Source organism: Embiotoca jacksoni, unplaced genomic scaffold (assembly GCF_022577435.1).
Source record: "Embiotoca jacksoni isolate LCO1_2020_lvr unplaced genomic scaffold, fEmbJac1.0.p SCAF_82, whole genome shotgun sequence".
Classification (NCBI taxonomy): Eukaryota; Metazoa; Chordata; class Actinopteri; family Embiotocidae; genus Embiotoca; species Embiotoca jacksoni.
The window spans coordinates 149,627-163,976 of record NW_027185439.1 but is presented as its reverse complement, the minus strand read 5'-3'; the positions used below and the strand labels follow the sequence as shown (position 1 = coordinate 163,976).

The 14,350-nt window shown below is 40.9% G+C and overlaps 2 protein-coding genes across 2 annotated transcripts in view; both read left to right on the top strand.

Moving 5' to 3' along the window:
* Nucleotides 1-1,600, top strand: part of LOC138192149 (23 kDa integral membrane protein-like) — a 10,000-nt gene extending 8,400 nt beyond the window's left edge. The window contains exon 9 of the mRNA XM_069139384.1: nt 1-1,600. This exon is cut by the window's left edge and continues 643 nt beyond it. The gene's annotated coding sequence lies outside the window, so the exon portion shown is untranslated.
* A 6,407-nt stretch (nt 1,601-8,007) lies between these two features.
* LOC138192174 (tetraspanin-8-like) lies at nt 8,008-14,064 on the top strand. Its single transcript, XM_069139417.1, has 9 exons — nt 8,008-8,278; nt 9,514-9,570; nt 11,389-11,508; nt 11,612-11,686; nt 11,832-11,927; nt 12,023-12,151; nt 12,631-12,663; nt 12,758-12,841; nt 13,154-14,064. The coding sequence occupies exons 1-9, from the start codon at nt 8,219-8,221 to the stop codon at nt 13,244-13,246; spliced, it is 747 nt and encodes a 248-aa protein (XP_068995518.1). The 5' UTR covers nt 8,008-8,218; the 3' UTR covers nt 13,247-14,064.
* Nucleotides 14,065-14,350: the final 286 nt, after the last annotated feature.

Below are 14,350 nucleotides of genomic sequence, written 5' to 3'. Positions count from 1 at the left end.
TTTCAGAGTAAAGAGTACAGGAAGTAAAAAGTAGCAAAGCAACAAAATAAAAGTCCTGCGTTTGAACTGTTGAATGGAAAAATACATAAATATTATCAGAAAAATGCACTTCAAATAATAATGTGGAAGATTTTCATGATAAATATTCATATAAATGTTTACGAAGTCACAATTTATCGTTAAATATTGATTGATTCACTGATGAAAGCTCCTGTATTTGAAGGAGTGATGATAATAATTTAATAAATTATAGTTAAAACAACCAGATGCTGACTAATGTTCTGTTTTAACATTTAAAAATAAAACTTTTTGTCTAAACTTCACTTCCAGTCTTCAAATTCAGATTAAAAACATATTTATTAGATAAAGTCCGTTTTATTTAAAAAAAAAAAAGTTTTTCCTGTTTATCCGCGTGTGGTTTTTTTTTGTTTTCTTGTTTTCATATTGATTTTCATTTCTTTAACTTTGTTTTATTGTTTATTTTGTGTTTCCAGTCCAAATTGTTTTGATTATGTTTGATGTTTTGCAGCTCGTTGGTACAACTTGTATTAAAAATGAGCTCCATAAATAAAACTAACTTCAATACAATAATATTGTGTAAATGGTGATTGACAGAACGCTAATTTGACAGACAGGTGAAGACTTAATAATAATAATAATAATAATTGAAACTTATATAAAAACTGTTTGAATTAAATGCACACAAAAAGATAGAGATGATTAAAAAACTAAAAGATATAAAAGTTGAAATAAGAGTCAGAGCAGTAAAATAGAGTGAAATAAAAAAACTAAATTAAGAAACTAGAAATAGTTAAAAACATAACATAAAAGCTGTAATCATGAAAATAAATAATAAGTTAAAAGTAAATAGGAGTGCAGGTTAAACTTTCTCAGCATCATCAGCGTTTCCAAGGCGACATCAGATCGATGAACAGAAAACTCTCCAGGAGTCATCTTCCAAACTAAAGATGAAGATCGTTAGATATCAATTTAAATATCCAGCTGGTGAAAGGTGTTTTTAAATTCCTCTCCAGCTGCTCGGTTGATTTGCAGAAGCGCGACTAGTTTCAGGTTGTTTTTAAAGAAGCGAGCTGAGATAGAAATCTCCCTCCCGAAAGCCACGATGAGATCATTTGTTCTGACAGGAGGCGTCACTCTGCTCTGTTTCCACCTCATTCATGAGCTGCTAATTTGAGAAGTTAAATACCTCAAAAAAATGATGTAAAATTAAAATAAATATTGATTTAAATGAGACAGGGTGTTCAAAATATAAATATTGAAGTCGGCTTCTGAGTTTGTTTTAAAATCAGATCCTCAAGATGCAGCTCGTATAAACAAAGTATTTCTGTCTGGTTTCCGTCCAGCTGTCACTGCAGCTGGAGATGAATTTGATGTGTTTGTACAGTTTGATTAGTTCTGAATATTTTTGGTATTGTTTATTTGTTAGTTTGTCGAGAGACAGGAAATGTTGGAACTTTGTCTCTTTGCTTTATTTCTGAGTTTTTTTCCACTTATCTGCACAAGAAAACACATTTAAAAAAAAAAATGTGTATAAAGTGTTTTTAAGTGAAAATAGAAATAAATAAACTGTCTCTTCCTGCCTTCTTTTTCTTTTCTAATAATTTCCAGCAAGTTTCATTTTGTTGAAACACGTCTAACGTCTTTTTCATTTCAGGGGAAATGAAAGTAAAAATGTCAGACTGTTGAAATGAAATTCACTGTTTTATCTTTGTTGACTGAGGAACTTGTTTTTTTCTCCACTGCAGTTGTCGTTGTGTTTTTGGCGAGATGCCAATTTCACAAAGCTTCGGTTAGATTACCGAGAAGACTAGAGACTAGTGATGCATGATGGGAAAAAACACACAAAGAGCCAACGGTCTCTGAAAAGGATTATTGACTCATGAGCTTATAAACGTTTTATGAAATAAAAAATAAAAAGGCAAAAAATTTTACGCAAAAAAAAATAATCTTAAACACTTTTTATTTTTGAAGCCAGTAAATACAAATTAAAATGAAGAAAGATTTAAGCAATAACGTCGTGAACGATGTATTTAGATTTGATCGTGAAGCATCTTTTATTGCGTGAATGAATAAAGTTCGCTCCTAAATAATTACGTCTTTTACGGAAGTTTCACACTTTGTTGGAACACCGTTCATCAACACCGGTCATCAACACCGTTCATCAACACCGGTCATCAACACCGTTCATCAACACCGGTCATCAACACCGTTCATCAACACCGGTCATCAACACCAATCATCAACACCGGTCATCAACACCGGTCATCAACACCGGTCATCAACACCGTTCATCAACACCGGTCATCAACACCGATCATCAACACCGGTCATCAACACCGTTCATCAACACCGGTCATCAACACCGGTCATCAACACCGGTCATCAACACCGATCATCAACACCGGTCATCAACACCGTTCATCAACACCGGTCATCAACACCGGTCATCAACACCGGTCATCAACACCGGTCATCAACACCGTTCATCAACACCGGTCATCAACACCGGTCATCAACACCGGTCATCAACACCGATCATCAACACCGGTCATCAACACCGGTCATCAACACCGTTCATCAACACCGTTCATCAACACCGGTCATCAACACCGGTCATCAACACCGTTCATCAACACCGGTCATCAACACCGGTCATCAACACCGTTCATCAACACCGTTCATCAACACCGGTCATCAACACCGGTCATCAACACCGGTCATCAACACCGGTCATCAACACCGTTCATCAACACCGGTCATCAACACCGGTCATCAACACCGTTCATCAACACCGTTCATCAACACCGATCATCAACACCGGTCATCAACACCGGTCATCAACACCGGTCATCAACACCGGTCATCAACACCGTTCATCAACACCGTTCATCAACACCGATCATCAACACCGGTCATCAACACCGTTCATCAACACCGGTCGTCGTGGCGACGAGGCCAGACCCAGAACACCATGGACGGGATTGTAGATCTCATCTCCATTCATCTCGATGCTCATTCAGTCACTTCCTCATTAGTGAGTTTAGTGATTGAATCACACCCCCCCCCCCCCCCCCCCCCCCCGGTTGTGTCTGTCGGTCATCTGCCGGTCAGGATGAGCGATGATGCAACGCCGTCGTTAAACTCCAAACACAATTAAAACGAACCTCCGTCCGTCCGAGCGGTCGACATCGACACGCCGGATGATTCACCTCGAGGACGGGAAGTCAAAGGTCCAAAAAAAAGAAGAAGAAAAAGAAAAAGGAGACGTCCTTATGAATTCGATTGGAACCGAGATGTCAGAAAGTATCGACGAACAAACTGATGTTTATTTTATTTGATAAATTATCTTCATTTAAAAATATAAATAATTTGATCTCACAACAAACAGGTCGTTGCACTCCGCGAGTCAACAGAGTTTTAATCGTGGAGGCCGTGAGAACCAGTCGGAGGGCAAAGAACCGGTCGGAGGGGAAAGAACCGGTCGGAGGGCAAAGAACCGGTCGGAGGGGAAAGAACCGGTCGGAGGGGAAAGAACCGGTCGGAGGGGAAAGAACCGGTCGGAGGGCAAAGAACCGGTCGGAGGGCAAAGAACCGGTCGGAGGGGAAAGAACCGGTCGGAGGGCAAAGAACCGGTCGGAGGGCAAAGAACCGGTCGGAGGGCAAAGAACCGGTCGGAGGGGAAAGAACCGGTCGGAGGGCAAAGAACCGGTCGGAGAGACGTCAAAGTTCAAGAGGATCCGACTCAACAATTAAACGTGGAAAATGTTTGTCATCGTTATTTTATAGTTTTTATTCTGGACTGTGTGTGTGTGTGTGTGAGAGTGTGTATGTGTGTGTGTGTGTGTGTGAGAGTGTGTATGTGTGTGTGTGTGTGTGTGTGTGTGTGAGTGAGTGAGTGTGTGTGTGTGTGTGTGTGTGTGTGTGTGTGTGAGAGTGTGTTTGTGTGTGTGTGTGTGTGTGAGAGTGTGTTTGTGTGAGAGAGTGTTTGTGTGTGTGTGAGTGTGAGTGAGAGTGTGTGTGTTTGTGTGTGTGTGAGTGAGAGTGTGTGTGTGTGTGTGTGTGTGTGTGTGTGAGTGAGAGTGTGTGTGTGTGTGTGTGTGCAGAGATATAATGAGTGGAGGGAGAGTTCCTCCTTCTCCTCCTTCTCCTCCTTCTCCTCACAGGCTCCATTATTTTCCGCCATCATTAAAGAAATGATCTGTCGTGGGAATTCGTTCTTCCAGATAAAATATTAAAGCATTAATGACTTTTTGTTTATCAAGCGATCGATGCAACTGGTCGCCCAGCAACGGTTCCAGAGGATAAACGTCATCAGAACTAATTTGTACAAAAGGTAATGCCGGTTGTCACCAAAAGTACCGAGCACATTAATGCTCCTCAGAGGATGAACCAGTTTTATGTTGGACAAACAGAATTTCACTGATGTTGTTCATGGTCTTAAGAGGATGAACCCCAATGATTTAGGTGGTTCATTCAAATTATGAAATGACAACTGGTCATGGAATTTACTGTGAAGGTTCATCATCCTCAGAGGATTCATCTTAATGATATACAGTCCAGTAAAACCGCTTCTAACCCTGATGGATGAAACCTTCTGATTTTAGACTCTTAGTTTGAGATAAATCAAACACAATTGTAAAAGTTCATGATGTAGATATTCACGGTGCCCAGAGGATGAACTTCAATGACTTTGGTGACAAGATAAAAACAAAAAAAACACTTCTGATGGACTTTGTGTGACAGTTTATGACATATTCTGAAACAAATGCATTTTATAATAGTTTATTACGGTTGCAGCTTTTAGTTTTGGTGACCCGACGTGTCCTCCAGCGCCACCATCAGGGCAACCTTCGCAAGAGCAAACGCTTTCCAGGTCTTTTTATGTTGCGACAAATACAGGAAGTATGACAGCCGGGCCTCTTTTATCCGAGCCACCGTTGTGTCCGAGACATCTCAAGGTCAGAGTCCGATGACCGAAAGTCCTTTAATCTGACACCAGAACAAACAAACACATTTTTTTTTTAAAAACTCTTAACTCCAGCAGGATACGGCGCCTAAAAATACTTTCCGACGGAGTCGCAGCTCAATATCACAGCAGCTCCTCATCCCTCGCGGGGCTTTCCTCAAACCGAGGTTTTCTGTCCGGAGTTAAACGAGCGTTTCCAACCGGACTGGAGAGTAAAAAACAAACAACACGGCATCGTTTAAACGCAATTTAATCTCCACGAGACCGATGTCCGTCACCAAATCTTCCCACCAGAGAAAGTCAAACACTGAGAACAGCATCAGCATGAGGTCGAACCTCAACACGTCCGCTGCCCTACTGTCATTCCACCGTCATCGTTTCACACCTTTTTTTTTTTTTTCTCGGTTTATTGCTCAGAAGCCGCAGATCTTTCAGACGACACGCAACAGAAGCGACTCCAAACAAAACGAACATCGTTGTTTGTTTTCAATTGACACGTAAAACATTTATTTCGGTCGTCTTTGATTAACGAGCGATCTTTGCATAATTTGCGAGCAGTTTCCTGGAGAGGAAACGTAATTATGTTTAAATGTAGTAATCAGACTGCGTCTAAAGTGTTTCCTTGTATGTTTGTTGCAGCAGCTCCTGCAGAAGCTCGCTGCCTCGGTGACGTGACCTTCATTCTACTATGTGGGCATACTTTCATCATTTTTTTTCTCAGAGCGAGCGTGAAAACCGAAATCTCCTTTTGCTTTTTTAACCGACACATCTTCCTTTATTTGTTGGATCAAAAGCAGGGGTGTCAAACTCATTTTAGTTAAAGGGCCACATCCTGCCCACTTTGATCTCAAGTGGGCCAGACCAGTAAAATCATAGCATAATAACGCATACATAACGACAATATTTCTCTGTTTAAATCATTGGTGAAGGTTTTTGGATGATAAATCCTATTTTAAGGTCTTTCTACAATAAACTAGAAACATAAAGACCAAAAACTCAGACATCAGCTGACTGTTTCTCTGCCCCGGCTCTCCTCTGCAGATTCCCTCGCAGCGAGCGCTTCTTCCTCCGGAGCAGACGTCGCATTTACGCTGTTTTTGAAGTAATTACTGGATCGATTAAAAAAAAAAAAAATAACAAAACGTTTGTACTCATAAACCTCCATATTCTCATAGAAATGCAATTTATGTCTTTCTGTAATTTTCACACTTAGCAAAGTAATCCGGTGGGCCGAGCCGGACCCCCTGGCGGGCCGGATCTGGCCCGCGGGCCGTATGTTTGACACCCCTGATCTAAAGTCTTTGTTGTTTTTTAAATTCGTTGAGAAGTCTCCCGTTGTAAGTAAAACAGCTTTAGAGAAGTGGTGGTTGTCGCAGGAATCCACGGAAGTTTCCAGCCAAGTGTTTCAGCACAACGTGAGACTCGATGCTGCCGTGATGCAAATAGAAGTAACTCTTAATTAAATTTCAAAGTCTCTCATTTAACAAACGAAAGTATCAACTGAGGAGAGACTTTTAACCCAGACTGAAATATCTCAACAAGTATTTGATGGATTTGACTCCATTTTGAACTTTTCAAAAGTAAGTGTGTTACTCCACCCCTCCGCTCCCCCCGCCCCTCCCTCCAGGTCTCCCGCATGCCCCGCCCACCTCACCTGCTCCCAGTTCTTCCAATCTGTCCCACCTGCAGCTTCTTCCCCAATAAAACCTGTCAGGACAATTTTCGTGTTTCTGGTTTCAGTGCCTTGATTTCCAAATATGGTCAACTTCCGGCTCCACAAAACACGAGATGGCGACGGCAGACCGGAGGCTCCTGAACCCGACGGCTGTATAACTGCTCGGCATTTTGTACTAATGAGTCAAGTCCATTTTGAGACCTCGAAGAGCTCCAACTGTGAGTCAGCTCAAATAAACAAGGCTTTTACAAAACCACAAAGATTCATGTGAAGATCAACAGGAAGGTTGCAGATGAATAATTCATCTCCTTTTACGACATCTGCAGGGTAACTTCAGCTGTGACATAAGTCACACTTTCGTTTCTCCTTCAGAGCTGCTGCTGATGAAACGCAGTTCTCCTTCCACCCGGTGTGATTTATACGTTTCCTATTTTTAGTTTTTACCAGTTGCTGCGGCAACAGCTGGCGCTGGTTGGCTGTAAATCTGGCAACTAAAGACAGAGTTGATTTGTAGTGTCACAGAATTGAAGAGTTCGTTTAATACTGTGTGAGAAGACGAAGGTTAATCAGATGATGACGCTTACAGCCGAGTGTTCCTGAGCCCATGCGGTGATTTCCACGACAAATTCATTGCTGTTTTTTTTTTTTAAAGCAGTGGGCCCGAAGATCTCAGCCGTCCAATATTTGGTTTTCAGTCTCGTAGCTTGCATTTGATTTTGTGTTTCTTACGTGCCGTGATCGTGCGGTTGTCCTGTTTCCTCTCGTAAACACTTTTAACAATAAGACTCGTAAATAAAAAGACCTTAACAGCTCCAACCTGCACATTCCTGAACGCAACCTCCAGTCGGCAAGATTTCCTGCTCCGAGTCCCTGGATAATAATTAATAAAAGAAAATGAAAAACTGCCACTGAATTAATTCACTTTTGATAGAAGCAGCCAGAAAAGCTACTTATGAGCTTGAGGAAGTGTTTTTAAACCTGGAAATCATTTTTAAAGAGAATTACAATTTTCTATAAATATAATAAGGACATTTTACTTCTATTTTGTTGACCTGAGTTTCGTTATGACTCCTTACAAACTGTCCTGGGTTGGTTTCTTCTTTCTTTTCTTTTTTGGCCGGCTCATGAATATGTTGCGACACCATGATTCTAGGAAAGGGGCGTGGCCAACCCCCTCCCGCCCCCCTTTCTCTGCCCACAGTTTTTTTTCTTCCTGCTCCCATGCCTCTTTTCAAAAAGTTTTCTAAAAAGTTAGAAAAGAAACAAACACATCTTCAACTGTAGTTTACTTAAAACCTTTTTTAATTAGATGCTTTATTGACTTCATAAAGTTTCTGTTTTCACTTTTCAAGCTGAAAACGTGAAGATTTGGTGATTTTGCAATCCTGCAAGGTCCTCTGTGAATTCCTGCGTTTGGCAGCAGATCAGATCTATGTGTTGTGGTTCTGTGTTCGTCTTCATTCACTCTGCAGGCAGTTTATCAGCGCTCACACTGCTGCACATCATCTCACAGGCTGCTTCACCTCGAGGAGTCAATCACCCCAAAAAAACCAAAGATGGCAAAAATTAACGGATGCCTCAAGTGCCTTTTTATCTTCTTCAATGTGGTGTTTGCGGTAAGTTTCTCATTTTTATTTACACTTTTAGTGAGTTTTTGTGTTTTTGTTTGTGTCTTCAGGTAGTTTTGTTTATTACGTAATCATTTATGTTGGTGCCGAAAGAAAACTGTGAACTCAGGAGGTTTTTTTTTTTCTCTGATCTTAGATTGTTTAGAAACAACAACAAAAAACTCCGTGATTTATTTGGGATTTTCAACTTTTATTAAAGAAAAAAGGAGGGGAAAAAAAAAAGAAGAAAAAAATTCACTTTAAAAAGATTCTTAAAAAAAAAAAAAACTAGCATTAAACCAAAAACATCTAAAATCCTAAAATAAGTTTATTTATTTAAAGTAACTATCAACAAGTGTTTTGGTCAAATTAAGAGTTCCTGTGAAAAAATGTTCAACAAAACCTACATTTTCCAAAACAATAATCAGGTCTAGATTTTGTTTATTGCTCAAATGAAGCAACAAAATAACAGCAAAAAAAAAACCAAAAGGTGACTTCCAGTAAAAGACAAACGGAAAACACCCAAAACCTGCAATCAAGCAGGGAAAGCAGCGAAGACCTGTGTGGTAATTAGGTCACCCCCCCCCCCCCACACACACACACACTTCCTGTGTAAAACACGTAATGAATTTGCGCAAAAGAATAACACTAAATGTGGTCTGAAAAATAAGAAGTCAAAGTTTAAATGTGTCTCAACTGTGTAACATCTTTCTAATTAGTTTTTTTTTAATATTTGATCATGCACACAAGGTTAAATTCCCGTTTATTTTTGTTCCAGGTTATTTGGATTTAAATTAAGTTTTATTAAATTAAGTTGTAGAGGTTTCTCATGAGGTCTGTTTGAGGTTTCAACCATCCTTCAGTTCGATGTCATCGGATCTGAAAGGACGTTTTTCAGCTCTCTGTCGCCCCCAAGTGTCCCAGTTTAGAAATAGCAGGCGCTCCTCAGACGTCCAAACCTCAGCAGGGAACAGCTACGCATACAAAGCCTGGAAGAAATTACACCTCTGACAGTAATTTCCAGTCACTTTTAAAGCTTTTTAAGTCCTTTAAAAAAAAAAACCCAAAAAACAACAACACATAAAGGCAAAAATGCTCTTTAAAGTTATGACAAACATCAAACATGTTTTCTTTTCTAAATATCTTAAAATAATAATGTATATTTCATTTTTGGCACTTTTGGACCTACGTCCACGGAGCTTTATAATTTTGTTGAACTAACTCTGTGATACTGTTTTCCTCAGATCTTCGGATGTCTGATGATATTCGGGACAGTGAAAGCCACCGCCTACAGCAACCAGGTAAACAACAACAACAACAACAATCCTGGTTAATGATCTGTGTTCAGTCCAGTCTGTTTGTGTGATTGCGTATCTTTTTTTTGGTATTATTTGTTAAGTAATTACAAATTAATGGGGGGAGGGGAGGTCTGGTTTGATTGACAGGCCTGTGTTCCATTCAGGTTTTCGGTTACAGGTGGGCGGGGCATAGCGCCTTCAGGGTCTTGGTCAGTGCCACCGCTGGCTCCGCCCCTTGCTCATCCAAATATGGTCACTTCTGGTTCAAGGAATAATTTGACACTTTTTGACGCACAACTGTTAAAACAACCATTTGAGGTTTTGAGTTTCGGTGGACGCACACACACACACACACACACACACACACACACACACACACACACACACACACACACACACACACACACACACACTTTTTTTCCCCCAAATATGAAATCAAAACCCTTGGTGCTGCTGCGTGATTTCCCCTCTTTGTCCGTTATCTTTGTCGGGTTCGCGCTTTCTCTGCCAAACACCCGTCAACAGTTTCCCCCTCCGACGTCTGTTGGCAGCAGATTTACTGCAACGTGACTCGCCATCAAACCGGATATCAGACGTGACGCAACAATTTAAACAAATGTCATGTCAAGAGTTTGTTTGTGTCGATGCGCTCGAAACGTTTCAATCAGGAAACTTTTCTCTTTTAAAGCTTTCCAAATAAAAACAAAGACCCGTTTTCTTTTCCATTTGGTGAAAACAGAGCCTGATTTTGTTTAGACGTACGACGGTCAGCATCTGAAATACATAATACCTGTTTAGAAATGGATAAAAAAAAATAAAAAAAATGTAGTTGAAGTACCGGCAGTGTTTATACAGAGGCGGGCTGCGGGCCACATGCGATTTCTTTTTTTCTTAATGCAGAACAGATGCAGCCTGGAGGCAGTTTCCACTCTCACACGGTCGACTCACTTCCACGCTGCAGGAAAAAAACCAAAACAGGACGGTTATCAGATCAGAAGCTCAGAGCGGCAGAAGAAATCTCCGTGGAATAACAGTTCTGGCTCTTCGCTTTGCAATAATCAAATTCACTTTCCATTCTTTGCCTTTTCCCAAAACGTGTAATCGGGTTTTCCTCCCGTGTTTATATCCAACCTCTCCAGGATGCAGGGTTTAGATCCGTCGATGCCCACGTGGTTCCTCAGAGAACTGAGATATATTTACACATTTCCTCTCCACTTTCTCTTCCCGTCTTTGTCTCTTATTAAAAAAAGTGACAATTGAATCATTCTTATTAAATAATATATATATGAACTGATTGATCGTGACAGTTGAAACGTGATGTGTTCGAACTCGTGAAGCTCATCTCTAAATTTAATTTAATCTGAAATAATTTCTGCCGCAAGGCTTTTATTTTGAAGGAGGCACGCAGGAGTCGTTGACAGTCACCAAAATTTGCCATTTTTTCAGCTGCAGTTTCACTTCTCTTTGTTTATTTCATGTTTATTTCACGAAGGTGTCGCATGCACAACGTTTTGGCTCAAAGCGTTTCCTTAATGCGGAAGTAAACATGCGGTTTCGGAGGGTTGACGAAGTGTACGAGAACGAATGTTTTCAGAAGTCTAAAAATAAGACGCTCAGTATAACAACAGTTTTCGTCTTCCAGCTCTCGAAGTCTCCGTTTCAATTCAGCTTTTTAAGCACGACGGTTCATTTGTGATTCACGGTGTACCGTTTTGATATGCGTTGCTAGGTGATAATATTTGTCAACTATTTGTCAAATATCACGTTAATATAACGTTCTCCACTTTATCGGATGATTTAATAATTCTTTGTCCCGATCAGCTGTCAGCCGTCGGGAGTCCCAGTCTGGGATGGAGTTGGATTTTCTCCATCGGCGTCCTCGGCATCTCCTGCCTGGGAATCTACGCCGGCTGCGCCGATAAAGAACTCCCCCTTAAAATCGTACGTAAAAAAAACAAACGATAAAAGAATCGAGCAGCAAATAAAAAACAAATGAAGAACTGAGTGACGAGTCTGGGCTTCGATGTTTTCTTTCCTCGTCCAGTTCGCGTGCTTCATGGCCGTCGGGATGGTCATCATGATGATCTTTGGCATCGTCGCCACCGTCGCAAGAAACAAGGTAACCGATCCTCTGAGATATCTGTTCGTACGTTTCCCTCTTCTGCCGTCTGACGGTGACGTCCTTCCAGTCTGTCCTGACGCTAATGTTGTTCTTCGTCTTCGGTCTTCCTCGACGCCGACGGCGTTCCTTCGGCCCCTCGTAGATGCGGGACAACTTAAGGTCCGCCTCCAGCGAACTGGTGAAGCCCATCATGGACAACCAGGAAATGACGGCGCTGATGAACGAGCTGCAGCAAACCGTAATATATCTTTTGTACCGTTTTACCCTCGCGGGTGTCGCCTTGGTTTCCACGGTTACCGCCCGCTGAACGTCGCACTCGCTCGTGGTTTTCAGGCCCGTTGCTGCGGAGTGGTGAGCGCCGACGACTGGGGCGACCGCATCCCGTACAGCTGCACATGCCAGTCTTCGTCCTCATACAGAACAAACGCACAGGGAGGACACGGCTGCAAAACCAAACCTCGGGTGAGTTTTAGAAAACAATTCAACTGGAATGTCAAATTTAGAAACTGTGCTAGAAATCGGAGGGTTTCCGATTCATAAGGCCCCAAAAAAACAACCTATGAATCGTTAAGAGGCCATTTCCTGCCTCCGTAGTGACGGCTGAGAACACGTTAAATCAAATAAACGGCGACGACGACCAGCTGGTGTCCAACGTGTCGCGGAAAAACTGCTTAACGGCTCGTAACCTCGAAGGAAAAACATCTGCTGTCGTTTAACCTGATTTATGACTTGAGACATTTGACTTTTGACCTCGTAGACAAAATGTTAATCTCATTTACTTAAACACAAGACATCTGAATTTGAGACAAATTAAGAGATAAACGAATGAATGATGGTAAACTATAAGATGAGGATTTATTTGGTGACTTTCTGGAAACTTTCAAACGCTGCCTTTTCTTTTTTTTAATCTTTGCTAATTAGCCCATTTTGTCTCCATGCAGGGAGCCTCGGGCCCGGACCAGATCTATTCTCAGGTATCTCAGGACCGGCCGATCCAAACAGCGTCCAGTTCTCCAGCCGGACGTGTTTCTCGATAACGACCGTGTTTTTCCGTCTCGTTTTCCGCAGAGCTGCGCCGACACCATCATAATGTACGTCGACATCTTCTTCCACGTCGTCATGGGCATCTGCTTCGGATTTGCCGTCACCGCAGTAAGCGCCGCTGTTTTTCCCTTGTTTATCTCTCTTTTCGGGAAAGTGCCTTAAAGTGCGATACCGCCGAGGGCCACCAGGGGCTGGAGCTAAAAAGACTCCCAAGTCAATAAAAGACGATTTGTCCTTTGGTTTCAATTTCTCGCTCGCATAAACAAAAACAACAACAAATTCAACTATTAACAAATAATTAGGCGGGAAACTGAAATAAAAAGTTTCTTTATAAGAAGATATGTTTTTCTGACTGCTCACCTGTCTGTCTACCTGTCTGTCCACCTGTCTGTCCACCTGTCTGTCCACCTGTCTGTCCAGCTGCTGGGCTTGCTGATCTCCCTCCTGATGATCCACCAGATCAAACGTTACGACAGCGCCGGAGGTTCGTCCATCGCCATGAAGGCCTACTGAAGAAAAAAACACTGCACTCGCTGACTTTACTTTTTATTTTTTTTATTTTTTCAGCTTTCTATTGTATAAAACATTGCTTTAAAATAACAAACATTTATTTTGATTTTGAAACGTTGTGTTATGTGTTGGTCTGCAGCATTGTAGTCGTCTCATGTAGAAACATATAGTAGAAAATGAAACTGAACTTTTCTCGTTAACCTGAGGAGGATTCTGGTTCAATCAGTTAATAAAGAACTATTTGAAAATATATATTTTTTGTTCTAAAAAAAAAAGAAAAAAATTGAATGTCCAATCTGTGTAAATAATAACTACAACTCCCAAGGTGCATTTGGAAACGTCCAGTCGCCGACTTTAAATTCTCTGGAGGTTAAAAAAAACACATTTCTTTTACGACTACGAGCCTGACAGCTAGTTAGCAAAGTAACATAGTTTACATAGTTTTGAGACAAATAAGAATTGTAAAATTGTTTAGTTTAGCTTAGCACACGCTGCTAGCCTAACGTTGAAAAGCTGTTTATCTCAATTTATTTTTTTAATCCAAACAAAATCTGCACTGGGAGTATTTTATTAGACTTTTATTGTTTTAATAAATGTCAAAAGCAGTTATAACATAAAGACTCTCCTCATATGTCCAGTGTCATTTTTTTTTTATAAAGAAAATACAGGATTTTACCTTCGAAAGTAAAAGATATTGATTGTTTTTGTTTGTTTTGGGACGTGATCGGTGATCCGGAGATTATTTCTGAAGGAACATGATGTCACTTCCTCCTCAGGTTAAAATTTTAAGTCAAATAATAAACTTGAGCTTGTCGCTTGTCTTTGTGTTTGTAAAAGAAACATTTGTCACAAATATTTCCCCAAAAGTTGCGTGAAGCTCTTCAAGTCTCGTAAACACCGAACACGCCGCTGAGCCGCGAAGGTGAAGGAAATTTACTGAACAGTTAAAATGTCATGTCCTGTTTTTGTGTCTTCTTATAAAATGCATCTCGTGTGTCTGTAAAGTTATTCAAGGCGTGTTCGACAAACCAAACAATAGCCAACTCAGGGTCATTAGCGCTCAGATCTCCCACAGGACGGTGAACGCCCCTGTACTTGGATTAAAAA